The 13,873-nt window shown below is 38.2% G+C and overlaps 1 protein-coding gene across 2 annotated transcripts in view; it reads right to left on the bottom strand.

Annotated features, from left to right (window-relative positions):
• uba7 (ubiquitin-like modifier activating enzyme 7) overlaps positions 1-10,829 on the bottom strand; it is a 35,148-nt gene extending 24,319 nt beyond the window's left edge. The window contains exons 1-20 of one of the 2 annotated variants that reach the window (XM_041980993.1): positions 10,750-10,829; positions 10,591-10,675; positions 10,336-10,504; positions 9,677-9,811; positions 9,345-9,451; positions 9,177-9,267; positions 8,861-8,993; positions 8,551-8,648; positions 8,321-8,470; positions 8,063-8,227; positions 7,111-7,215; positions 6,901-6,981; positions 6,364-6,519; positions 6,067-6,232; positions 5,763-5,959; positions 5,020-5,084; positions 3,495-3,705; positions 1,354-1,428; positions 340-541; positions 176-258 (exon numbers count right to left, since the gene is read on the bottom strand). In XM_041980993.1, the coding sequence (XP_041836927.1) occupies positions 176-258; positions 340-541; positions 1,354-1,428; positions 3,495-3,705; positions 5,020-5,084; positions 5,763-5,959; positions 6,067-6,232; positions 6,364-6,519; positions 6,901-6,981; positions 7,111-7,215; positions 8,063-8,227; positions 8,321-8,470; positions 8,551-8,648; positions 8,861-8,993; positions 9,177-9,267; positions 9,345-9,451; positions 9,677-9,811; positions 10,336-10,504; positions 10,591-10,637 (2,436 nt within the window). In that variant the 5' untranslated portion in view covers positions 10,638-10,675; positions 10,750-10,829. Of the gene's footprint in view, positions 1-175; positions 259-339; positions 542-1,353; positions 1,429-3,494; positions 3,706-5,019; positions 5,085-5,762; positions 5,960-6,066; positions 6,233-6,363; positions 6,520-6,900; positions 6,982-7,110; positions 7,216-8,062; positions 8,228-8,320; positions 8,471-8,550; positions 8,649-8,860; positions 8,994-9,176; positions 9,268-9,344; positions 9,452-9,676; positions 9,812-10,335; positions 10,505-10,590 lie in introns of both variants that reach the window. The other variant, XM_041980992.1, reaches the window with a different exon arrangement.
• Between the last annotated feature and the right edge of the window lie 3,044 nt (positions 10,830-13,873).

Raw genomic sequence — 13,873 nt, 5'->3', positions numbered from 1 at the left:
AGGATCAGCTAAGATCAGACCACAGAGAACCCACAGATGTGGAAAAAAAAGACACATTCTGAAAGCACCCTATAGATGTAGGTATTGCTCCCTGCCAAGGCTAAGTCGCCACTCTGTCACCGTCTGCAGCCTCTGCAAAGTCAGAAGCGGAGGCAACATTGTGCTGCTGTCCTACCTTCTCAAAGTCGATGGGGCACATCTGAGCTGAGTTTTTCAATGAGGACAACTTTCTTTTCAGTTCCTCAAGTTGGACTTTTTCTATGGCGAAAACACAAAAAGAGTAAAGATGTCAGAAGAAGGGATAGAAACATGAAATAACAGCAACTTGAAGAAACTTACCATTGTCATCACCCTTCTTTTTTCTGTCCTCCTCCATCTCCTCGTCCGTAGTGTGAATTTTCACAGAGGACTTGGGAGTAAAAGATGGTACTTTGACCCTTGCTAAGGTTTCTCTTATAGAGTTCCTGTCTCCTGTCCCTTTGATCCCATAGATGTGCCCATACAGGTTAGCTGCAGCCACCACATAGTCCATGTGGGTAATCTAAAACCCAAAATAAAGTTGCCTGTGTTTATTAGCATGCAAATAATGATAGAAACACATTCAACATGTCAAACAAAAAGATCTTTGATACAGAATTCATTCAACATTGAGTCATTAGAATTAATTAATTTTAAGGGTGAAAATATGAAAAGAGAAATAAGTTAAGGAGAAGTGAGAGCTGAATGAGATTAATGTGGCACAATAAAGCCAAATTGTTTCCCTGAACAAAATGCAGTAAATAGTTCCAACAACTCCAGTTTTAGTTTCCCTCACAACACACACATGTATGTACTGTTAACTGTGCTGGTCACTACTGCTTACTGTACAGCAACATCCAAGCTCTACAACCTTTTCTACAATAGTGTAATACCCAATATCTATCTATCCATCCATCCATCCGTCCCTACTCATTCCAATTCAGGGTGGCGGGAGAGCGAGGCCTAACCCAGCAGCTACTAGAAGAGAGGCAGGGTACACCCTGGACAGGTTGCCAGTCCATTGCAGACATTGCAGACCACTGTGTGGATTTTACTGTCCATATGTAAATTACGGACATTGCAAATTAGCCTCTGCTATAAATGTTTTGGTGTGATACATGTTTATTGTATACACTTTTCCCTATCAAATGCATTTGCAGTGCAGCTAATAATCATTATAGGGTCAGAGAGAGGAGGATCCACTATTTGACCAGATAAAGAAAGAATGCAAGCAGCTATCGCAAAATATATTCAAAGCATTCTTCTGTGATTCGCATCCACTAGTTGTATTCCAGCATTGCTACTGCATGATGCATTATGCCACACACTACTCACATTGTTAGGGTCGAAGGTCAGTGCATGAGGGCATCTCTTGGATCCAGACCAGAAGGGTAGACCATTACTGGTCACCTTAGGAGAAGCAAATGAAAACCCTTTTATCACAGTGGTCGACAGCTGGAAAGTCATTGCAAATCTTCATTATATTCCTGTATGAACTGGTAAGAACTCAATATGATGGCCACAGTCAGATCTCTGACCCACACAAAATAATACCTGAGCTATATTTCAAATACATACATTTAATTCAGCAGTACAAACACATTAATAATATATCATATCCAATACAAGGCCTTCAGAGCCAGCAGGCTGACAATCAACCCGAGGTACCAACAGACTAATATTGTTATCAGCCATGTGTTGACCACATAATTTGTGTGTCTGATAGAGGAACAAAGGGTGGAACAGCTTTGATGTTGCCAAATGGTTCATCTATGGAGAAAGAGTCTCCTTCTGGTGTTTCCAGTTTTCACTGCAGGGGTGCTTTCTATAGCAGCCAAAAGGCATCAACAGCTTTAGTTCTTTTCAGAATCAGGCTTCAGATGGCTCAGGGGCAGAATGGGACAGTAAAAAAGAGGATAACACTATTTAATATGGTGCTCTTTGGCCCTCCTGTGATCTTATGGTTTATTGTGTTTTTGATTATTACTGGATTTTGTGAGTTTTGGGAACATAAAACAGAATTATAATCAACTGTGTTATTGTTAATTCAGTATAATCTGGTCACTTCAAACAGCTCTCTGCTGTCCTTTTTTCTTTTTTGTCCTTTGATTTTTACTTTCACTTTTACTCATTTGTGACATGAGAAATAAATAATTAATGTGAATCAGCTTTATTTTTTTTTCTTTTGCAATTCATCATTTTATATAAAAATGTCTGAAGTAACAAATAAGGTAATTAAGTTTTAATATCCTCAGGTTTTGATTTAAAAGCTCTTATTTGATACATTTGTAGATAAAAATGTCAAACATTGAATTTTAGGAAAAAGAAAAAGGGTAAGCAAGTCTTTCTGTAGAAGGCTGATTTAAAATTTATCATCAAACTTAAATGATTAGTAAGTAATTAAGAATCATTTCTAGTTTATTTATATCATATTTAGTACTGACAATGCTTTACTTAACTTTTAATTCTCACTCAGTATAATGACTGTGTATGAAGAGAAATGTAGTTTTTTTTTATATGTTTCTACAATATGCAGCTTTTCTCAGCTTCCATATCCTTCATGGTCCAATCTCTTCCCCTTTTTTTAATGTTTTACAAGTACACATAAGCTTTGTGGAGATTCAAACTCTGATCTATGTTGGATAAAAAGTACTTCAACATTATGTTTTGGCAGAAATACATAATGGGGACTTGTGGGGGTAGTGGTGGGGGCTTTTTTTAATCGATGCATTGCCACACTTGCTTCTCTGTGAAAGCTGCCAGCCAGCAAAGTAGCAGTTACATCAAGTGTGTGGCTATGTATGATAATTATGTACCGTTTTTCTTCTTTTGTTTTTATCAGGTTGGCTTTTGACAGATAACTGCCGTCAGCTGCCTTATCATAGTTCCTCAGAAAGTCTGTGGTCACAAGTGACTTTTCAAGAGAACAATGAAACTTCACCTGTTGTACAGATGCAAACAGAAGTATGAAAGAAAAAAAAAGAGAACCAAAGCTGCCGCAATAACTGTCACATGGTTTCGGTTTTGTAAATTTCAGGCAAGACAAAAAACAAATATAAACATATAAAACATACAAGAAATGCCAAGGGAATTCAGCACCTTTCTATAAACATGGTTTGTTTGGGTTGATACTGATCCATGACCTCCACCCCAACCCCCCCATGGGTGACTGCAACATGTGACATCACTCTGTCTGCATGCTTCCATAGATTACAAACCCTCAGAGACTCTCCAGATATTTATCAGCAATGGCTTTCAGACAAGGTTAATAGTTTTCTCTGAATCAGGAGAAATATGTCATGAAACGTGAACAATGCAACACCAGCTGATGTTTCTTTTGCGTTACTGTCTTACTGCAGTATTTAACTGGTGGGTATCCAACAACGTAAGACGCACAACAGTGCCCCTCTGTGTCCATAAACATGAATTACACTTTAATGATATTTAGCTTTTTTTTCCCTCTTGTGTGATTTTACCTGTCCAGGAGGGAAACAGTGCAGCAGCTGACAGATATCATTGTTATAGAGTGTTTCCCACTTGCAGCGTGCCCAGCTGACACAGTCCTCCCAAATCTTTGGATGCTTTCCTCCATCTGCCATGTCCTGCAGGCTGTTCCACACCCCTTCGAGAATCTCCACGGCTTCAGCGTCTCCATTGGCTAGGGTTCGTTCTACAAAGCCTGGATCTCTGGAGAAAATAGTGTCACAGTCCAAGTGAATTTAATGACAATACAGTACAAAGAGTAATGGTTTGTACTTATGGTTATACAAAGTACAAGGCACGTGTATAAAGCTATATGTATAAGAATTATGTAAATATAATGAACAGAATTAAAGCTTTGACTTGCAACATTGTTTAGTTGACCATTTTTTCTTTTTTGTTTTTTATATGTAACGTGGATTTTAGTGTCCAAAAAGGCCCTATATAAATTTGATGACTTATAATTATTATTAAACTAAGTTAGCTACATTTGACCTAGAAAGCAAAAATGGGGAAGATCCTGCTCCTACAACAAGCACAGTAAGTATGACAACTGACCTATTGGAGAGTACTTGACTCAAAAGGGGATTTTTTTGACCTTTAGCTTTTGACTCAGACAGGGGAAGTCTGTGTTTAGCTAACTTGTTCCATACTGGATGATGTTTCTTCAAACCCTCTTACATGGATAATTCTTGCACCACCTTGTGCCACCTCATTGCTTTGCATTGTAGAAACAAAATCTGTCTGTCTTCTCTGCATGTTGTTACATGTAAACAGGTCAAAACAGGAACATTTGAGGCATACTTCTGGGGAGAGTTACATGGGTGGGACAAAACACAACTGAACACCATTTGATTGTTCATTTCCATGACCTCATTTATCATGACTTATAATTTGCTGCAACAAGACATGTCAATGACTGGCCTATTGAAAAGTCCAGAAACTTTGTTTTTATTTCCAAAAGAATTGTGCAAAAGAGCAAACACCACGCTGGGCTAAATTACAGTTTCTTGTTTCTATAAAGACCCATTACAATGAGGGGAGATTATGTCAAATCTTGCCACAACAAACAGAGGGGCATTTTAAAACAAGACTGGATTAGGAAGGCTTCAGGACTTGAAGCTTTTTGTTTGGTACAGTTCGGGTCTAGAAACAGTCACTGAAGATTTGATGTATTATAATTAGGTAAATGTAGTAAAAGAAAGTAAATCTTACAAGATTTTTTTTACTTAAGTCGATGTTTCTACACCAGGAAGCCCCCTAATTAGTTACAGATTGTTTATACAGTTTTCACTCATGGTTTACTGCTAAAATCCAGCCACATGTTTCTGTTGTTAATAAACCTAAACTAAAATTTATAACTATTAAATTAGCTTTTGTAGGTTTCCTGGAATGTCTTACACAGAGTGGAAAAGGAGGAGAGCGTTAAATGATGACATATTGAACATAGTCCCCCTTGCTGGAGTCAACTCCAGTTGTGGAGGTGAAGGTAGATGACAAAAGGATGACATCATATCTTACCTCAAAAAGAGATTCACATTTTCAGGTGTTTGTTTAAACAGTCCTTCAAACTGGTCTCTGGCCCACTGAAACAATAACAAGTTAAGTTAGTATAAGGAGAAGAAATTGTAATTGTTTACTCTGTGTGAAATTTGAGCAGCAATAAATAGTTAGCTCCCAGTTAGATGAGTAGACATATTGAAGATTAATGCTGGTGACTTCAGCAGTAAATTTTCTGTACACCACCACCTAGTATTGTTTGTACTAAAGTAACTTGACAGCTTTAGGGTGAAATGGCTGTTTCATTAAAGAACAGTTCCAGTCAGATCAGTATTTAGATAATTGGCCAATATTAGCATCATATCCTAAACTGATGTTTAAAGACAGAGATAGCAAATGCTAATGTTTATCAAATATTATCATAATAAGCTGATGTTGTCAGGTTTATAGCTGTTCTTATGTCTCATGTTTTTATTGTATTTATATTGATTTTATTTGTATGCAGCACTTTGTTTCAGGTGTGGTTGTTATAAAGTGCCTAATAAATTAAGTTGGTATAGTATAGTATTTAGGTACTGCTGCATCACAATGGACAGAACATTATGGATGGCAATATAGCATGTTAAGCATTAACTAAATTAAGTTTAGGGACTTCTATACGTTAACATTTTGCAGCTCTTTTTCATTTTAACATCTTACAACACATTTTAATTATTTCCATTTTAACAAGGAGAAGCAAAAAGCTTAATATGTAGGTTTTGTACCTGCAGGGTGTGCTCAATTCTGTGGGGGAAGTTCTTGAGAGTGCACAATGGGATGGCATTACTGGAACTTGATTTAGCCGGACCATAAGACTCAGTCAGGTGAGGCACCACCACCAGAGTATGACCCTTGCTTCCTAAAGTTCCTCCCTCCAGCAATGGCTTCTGGTGTTGAACGCAGCGTCCATCCAAATAAACCCCTGGGGAACAAAAACAAAAGGGACTGAATGTTTCAAATATAATTTTATTATTATGTGGTAATGAAAGACTAAATTCACAATGGTGATGAAAGACTTAGCGTCCTCACTGGCTTCCACATTATCAAGGGCTGCAGCCACTCCATCGAGACCCATGAAGAAGTTGTAGTCATACACTCCCTCACTGTCAGAGTCCAAGCGGTTCTGATGAGCAGTGATTTTCACCTGTGGGTTCATCTCACGGACGGCCTTGGCTGCAATCTCTGACTTAGGCTTCTGTTTATAGAAAAGTGAGCAAATGGGCAATGTGTGAAACAGAAACATTCTGACCCTTCCACTGCTGCAACTGGAACCAGTGAGCCCTGCAGAGAGGAAGCTGTCAAGAGGTGTACTGTGTGGTTCCTCACCCCAATATCCTGAGACCTGAACAGGAACTGGCGGTTTAGATTGGATCTTTCTATATAGTCCATGTCTGTTACAGTGATGTGGCCCTCTTCTCCTGCACCAAGCCCAATGAGGGCAAAGTTTTTGAGAAGCTCACAGCCAATAGCACCAGCTCCAACCTTACAAAAAAAGATAAAAGCAACTTTGTCTGAATGAATGTATATAATTTGTTATTTTACCAAACATGATGCACTACCAGCTGCTTTGTGTGCAGCTTTCACACTGACTAATGAAATGCATACAGTCTCTGTCAAAAACAAGTGTGCAGTAAGTAAACAGTAAAAAAATAACACTTTTAGAGGAAACAGAGAAAGGGCTTGGCACTGTTAAATGACCCCTATATAGAGGTCAGTACTGCCAGGAAATGCCACCTGAATCCCAGCCATTTCCTGTATATGCCATCATCAACACCAGACAAGATCAAAGAAAAGCACAGATGGGGTTCCTGAATGTCATGCAAAGTGTGCCCTCTGTTGGACAAATTTCAAATCTGTGCTCACCAGGAAATACTTCTGGTTCCCAAGCTTCTCCTGGAATGCTGGACCAAAGACAGCAATCTGTGCATCATACCTGGTGCCTTTCTATTAGAGACAGGTAAAAAAAAAACAAACAAAAAACAAACAAACACATGAATCAGATTAAAATCTTACTTTAATGGACTGCTTGTTTAATAAAATCACTCTTTAAATGAAGGAAGTCTTTTAACATACTGATGAAAATGAGCGCTCCTCCAGTTGACCGCCCTCCTCAGGGAGACACTCCAGAGCATCAAAGTATAACCACTGCTGAAGAGGGGTGAATTTCCTACTACATGCCTACAAAAATATTTCAGAAGAAAATGAACAACATATGGTTACTTCAACTAAATGCATCACTAAGTTAGAAACTGATCAGTCACAACACCAAAACCCCTGATGCATGAAGGGATTATATTGTTATGATGCACTGTTCATCTATTAATACTGCAGATCAAACACACTTCCTAATGGCAACAACACTCAGTGATGGCAACTATAAGCCAAAGTAATTCATCTGCCTCATCACTTTGGAAGAATTTAGACCCAACCTTCTTCAAGAAGAGTGGGAAGAAACTTCTCTGTACCTCTTACTGTAAAATGATGGATTTCAATTTGTTTGACCTTATAACCCCGTCCACATTGATAGGTATCAAGATCTTTAAGATCAATGAGGACGTCTTTCTTGTGTTAACACAACTCAATGCTCCAGACCAGTAAACTACAAAAACATTTGTTTTCATAGAGGTGCTCACACTTGCTGATGCAACACTTAATTGCCTCTTATACTTTTAATTCCTATGGAAGCAGTAAGGGTGTTTTTTTTTTTGCAAGCTGATGTGTCTGGATTTTTACTTCGTTTTTGTTAAATAAATAATGACAGAGTGTAATATGTCACAAAGCATTAATCTGAGGTTGCATTTATCTCATTTTTAAGATCTGTTAACAAAACCAATAGTTTTTTTGTGTCATAACCTGAAACATAAACCTTAGAATTAAATGAAGGGTTCCTTTGTTTTTACATGACTCTTTATTAGGACAATGCTTTTGGCTTTGTGGCTTGTTGGTGTTTACAGATATGTACAGTTTTGAAATAGCAGCACTTATTAAAAAAAAGATAAGTTTCAGTTTTGATTTTTGACCTCACCTTAATAACTTCCTGAGCAGCTAAACCTCCAAAGAAAGCATTCATAGGAGCCAAATCCCCCTGTGCTGTGTAGGACAGTCTCCGCACTGCATCCTCATCCAGCTGGTCCACCTGTGCTACTGCATTCAGCTCTCTCACCAAGGCAACCAGGAAATCTGCATCTGACTGGATGAGTTCATCCAAAGTGACATGTTAATGGAAAGTATACTAGGAACTATGTCATGTTCATTTTGTCACATCCAACATGTATTAACAGACCTGAGACCAAGACTGAGGGAGCCGCTGCTCCTTCTTTACGAAGCTATGGAGGGCTTGGAATGCCAGGTGCAAGGTGTTGTGTCTTGATATTTTTCCAAAGTCATTAAATATCAGCAGCTGATGATCTTGTAGAGCCTCGCTCAGTGGTTTCTGTAATGAATGATTTAATTATAACTAGCAAGGTGCATTCTTAAAAAAAATTAAAGCTTATCTTAAAACAAAACACTTACAAAGTCTAGCTGGATTGGCTGTTTAACCTCAGTTGCTACCCCTCCCCGTTCATACTCAGAAAAGGCTGAAGTGTCACAGATTGTGAAGGAATATTGGCCTGGTAATTAAAGAGAAAAATGACATGCATAAAGAAAGTGAAAGAAAAGTTCACCTCATGAACTGAAAGGTTACCACCACACTTCTCAAAGAGGTTGAAGGAGTTATGAGAAGAATGTCATGTGAGCAGAAAGGAGTGTCGGTCATGAGTATCGCAAGTGTCAACAGTCGACAAAGAACAGAGCAAAGTATTCATGGTGAAGCAACACCAACCACAGACTTTGATCTCCACGGGGCCGATGCTGTTGAGCTCCGTCATGCCTTGGACTTCAGAGAAGATAACTTTACAGCCATCTGAAAGTCCATGTTTCTGGTCATCTGTGCACACAACCAATCCTGGATTTTCCTGAAATAAAATCATGTTGAAACTATTATATCTTATGAATGAATTTGATGTCCCCACTTACTATTCTATAATCTCTTGTTGCAAACTAAATTTAAATAAATGAGCAACTTTAAGTCCAATACAGCATTTAGAGGGGGGGAAATGGTTTTAAATGGGGGGCCATAGAATGATGGAATATATTACCTTAGTGATTCTTTCTATCATGATTGTTGCAGGCATCTCTCCATCACGATCCAACACCTCAAACTTCTCACCAAAGTCACAGAACAGCTGGCTGCAAACACCATTTTTACTCCTTTAATCTTTGCACAAAAAGATTAATTTTTGACTGTTTTTTTTACACTCACTTACCCACAGAGTCCTTTGGTGTCTGCAACTATGAACTTTATTCCATGTGAATGGCAGAGCTCACCAAAACGCTTCTGATCATCTAATGATGAGTCAGTGAGGACCACCACCTGGAAAATCACATGCACCCCTCTGTTTTAAAAAGATATTTCCTCCTTGTTATTGGTGTTAATGTACTTCACTGCACTGACACTGGGAGAATGCTTTTACTTTCATTTCATGACGGGGAAAGTTTCACGGTGCAAATCAGAGGTTTAATGCATCCTAATCTTCTTTTTAAAAGTTGATGTCTTTATTCACCATCAGGAAATTAAATAAACAAATAGTAGAAACACCTCAAATTTCAGGAGCAGGTCTTCATCAAGTGGTCCGGTGTGTGCTGACACATGCACATGTGGATTTAAGACAGACAGCTGTTGTACGGAACATGTGGCTCGGTTCTGACCCAGATGTGACTCCTGCAGATAGAACTGATTGCAAAATGAAACAACAGATTAACAATAACAATTGTGACCAAATGTTCACCTAATTTATTTTAGCTTTTGACCCCACTGTCCAGTCTTTATCTGGAAACTGAACTTGCTTTGTAATCATGAAACTGTAAATGCTTTCAATCTTTTGTTTGTGACTGTGTACCCAAACATGAATGAAATAATCAGCTTTAATATAAATATATAAATATATATATATATATATATATATATATATATATATATATATATATATAAATTACCAACATATTTAATTTAAACTCAAATGATCAGTTTTTAGGGGGCAGTATATTACATTTAGAGAATATCTATCAAAATCTGACAACATTTAAATACACAGGAAGAGGCGGTGGAAGAAGAAAACTATCCCATTGACAAGATAATTAACACTTCCTTGCGTGAGAAGGTTTGACAGGTTGCTGCTGTTCAAACTGGAAAATGACACCATCCTGAATATTTGTTTATTTGTCTGTTCGTTTACTAATACATCCAACTATTAGCACCTGTGATGAAAGGTCAGTCCACGCAGTCTGGCCCTCATCCTGCACTGTGACAGACTTAACTCCGGATAAGATCACGTTTTTGGCTATTTCCACTCCCAGACCTCTCATTCCTGCTATGAGGACGTTGACTGTGCCCATCCGGTGCATCGCCTCGTGACCCAGAACATACCTGTATAAAGTTAAATAACAAGCAAATGTGACTCTTAATGTCTGTCTGAACTCATCCTTCCAGCTGTATGTGCAGGTTGAACTTACAGCTGCCGGGAGTAGAATCCTTCATCCAGGTCGCCGGTTCCTGCCATGTTGCACCCGCAGTTTCCTGTTTGAAACGACCAGCGAACTGATTTGAGGGGAAAGATGATTCTCTAAATCTTATAAAGAAACCGAACAGCTCATACAGAAAAGAAGCGTTACCACCTCTAATCAATAATCAGATGACAGCACTTTATGTTTCGCTTTCGTTTTAGCTATTTCTCTGCGAGGTGTGGCGTTATTACAAGAAATCCATTCTTTCCGAGTGTATGATTGAAACCCGGCCACTAGGTGGCGCTTCAATACTTCCTACACAATAACCATTTTTACTAGAGAAGATGCCACCACCTGAGTTACTCTTTAAATTGAAAATGCGGAGAACTGCTGGATAAAAAGTGTTTCAACTTTATGTTCTGCTGTTTGTGATATGTAAATGGAAATACAACTTGAAACACAAAGTTTTAAGAAATAATCTCAATCTACAGTGCAAATAAACAGCAGAAGTAAGAGAACTTGTTTCTGGAGAAAGGTTTTGAGATGACCAATAGCTGCAAATAGTGCAGCTTTGTGTGTTTTTTGTGTAGTACACTGGCCAACAGTTTCTGTTTTTAAATGAGCCTTATAAATAAAGTTGCCTTGTCTTTCATATTTATAGAATTTGGATAAGAGGTTAAGAAAATGTTGCATATTTGAAGAAAAGCAAGTCAATTGTGTTTTGTTGGGAAAACCATAGCATTCACGTTATTGTATCTAAAGAGGACTTTTAATATTTCCTCAGTGACATTACTGTGAAACACCCAAGTATTGCTTCACTTGATGGTGAGTATTTCATAATTTCACTATGGCAAAGACCTTACTAAAAAGAAAAAAAATCCTAACAAAGAAAAGTATTGCCTGCGTAGGAATGACCAGAAATGACTCATTATTAGGTATGAGGCATGAAGATAAAAAGCATTGCACTCGTTGCGATAAAGAATGAATTAAATGGGGCTAAGATAAGGTCAGGAGGTGAAAAAGGAAATCTGTTTTTAGTATCCAAATAATGGCTGAAAAATTGCATCGTGTTTGATAAAGTCTCAGAAAAACACTAAATGGTTTTAATCTAATCTAAGTGATGATAATGCCACCATTATTGTAGACTTCAAAAAAATGTTTTTATAACCATTGTTAGTGTTTTTTTTATTAAGTTATATGTCCAGGATATAACCAACCTATCTCCTAATATTTGCTGGGGTAGCCTCTACAGCTTCTGCATCCCTGTATTGGATTAAGTGTGTATAGAAAATGAATGAATGGACGAACTAATACTAATATTTTCGGCACTTCAGAATGTTGAGTAATCTTTACTTTCCACTTATATAAAATTGTTGCATGCAAATAATTTGTTACACATTCATGTAATCTTTACAAACAATCTGAAACACAAAGCTAGAATTGAATGGACTCACCCCCCCACACAGGTAAAGAACTGACAGAATGTGGGAGAAATCATAATTTTATTGCAGCTTACTTTTAAAACATCATCTGGTAGCTTTGTTTATAATTTGAACTTCTCTTTGGTAAGTATCTTGCTATGCAAATAACATTTCTTGTAGATTAGATCAGAATTGATTAGATTAGGTAGATTTGTATTCATTCATTGGGGGAAATTTAGTGTTGCAGACAGCTGTATAAAGTATACACAGTATACACAGAACCAAAATAGAAAAACACACACTCATCTATATTTACATGTATACAAACCAAAGATAATAATACAAGGGATCAAACGAGCAAAAAAGAAACACCAAAGCAGTGCAAGGTGACAGTTGTTGACCACATAAACAGGTATAAATGTAAATATGTACAGTTATTATGACCAGATGTTGCACAATGACAAGCTTTGTTGTGGTTGGGTGGAGAATCAGCTCTGTTGGGAGCAGGCCTGATTATAGAGGCTGACAGCAGAAGGGAGGAAGGACCTGTGGTACCACAATGTGCACTGTGGATGAAGAAGCAAGCTGCTGATGGTGCTTTCCAGGGCTCTAACTGTCTTGTGTAGGGGTTGAGAGGCATTGTCCATGGTTGATGACAGCTTTGCTATCATCCTCCTGCTGCTCACCACTTCCACAGGCTCAAGACTGCAGCTCATAACAGAGCTGGCCTTCTTCACCAATTTGGTTAGTTTTCTTTCTTTCTCTATGCCACAGCATAAAATAGGAGTGAGGTCATGATAGCGTCACAGAAGGTCCTCAGGAGGCTTTCCTGCACTCCGACCTAGTCCGCCCAGCAGGTGGAGTCTGCTTTGACCCTTCTTGTAAAGAATGAATGGATCTAAATAGTGTGGTGCAGTGTAAGATGTGTGTACAAGTTGTTGTATGAGTTTGGTCATCACTAATACACATGCACTGATACAAATGTGAGGACTGAATCCGATATCCCTGATGCTTTTTTTAATATTTGTTTGGGTAGTCCCACAATCTGGTGCTCCCTGCATGGCCTCATTGTAGTCCAATTAAAACAACTTCTTTTGTGCTGTGTATTATTTTATGCCAGACTGCAGCAGGACCACCTATTTAAGTGTTGTTGGACGAGGGAAGAATAACAAATATTCTTTCCTTTAAACTTGTAAACCACCCCTGTAGTGCATTTCCTTCAGGCTGTGTTTGCTGAACTTTGGATCCAGTAGTGGATGTTTAACTTTTGGCCCTCTAATGCCACATTAAGTCGCTGAAGCTTTTGCATTTGGACTCTGATTATAATGATGGGCCCATCTCTATTAGGATAGTGTTGCCAATGATAAACTTTTTTATTTATATTTGTTTTAAATCTGTTTTCTCTATTCAAATCAAAGAGGGTTAAGGGTACGTAAGGTGCATAAATCACTGTTTTCAACTGATACTTATGTTGGAATGCTGACATGCTTCCCTGCTCTCATCCCTCCTTTCCTGAATACAAAAAGGGGGGAGTGAGCAATGCATTTTTCTCATAACTTCCTGGCTTATGCTGCCTTCATAACCTTATTCCTCATCTGAAATCAATGCTTTTCTTGGCAGAAATCCTGTAAACTGTTTTCCAGGCTGAACGAGACTAGTCCAGTTTGACAAAATGACGCCTGAGTGGAAAAGTGCTGTAGATGGCGATGTCATATCATGGAAAAGAAATTATGATATTTTCGAAGTGGTCATATTTCGCAATAATTTCTTACTTCCTCATTGCGGGTGCGGCTTGACAGGACAGCACCCAGACATGGAAAATCTGGATCGAGTTGGATGTAATGACAAGTGCGTTTCCGGTCTGTCACTTT

Source organism: Melanotaenia boesemani, chromosome 3, assembly GCF_017639745.1.
Source record: "Melanotaenia boesemani isolate fMelBoe1 chromosome 3, fMelBoe1.pri, whole genome shotgun sequence".
NCBI lineage: Eukaryota > Metazoa > Chordata > Actinopteri > Atheriniformes > Melanotaeniidae > Melanotaenia > Melanotaenia boesemani.
The sequence above is the reverse complement of the archived record's forward strand: the minus strand, read 5'-3'. Positions and strand labels throughout refer to the sequence as shown.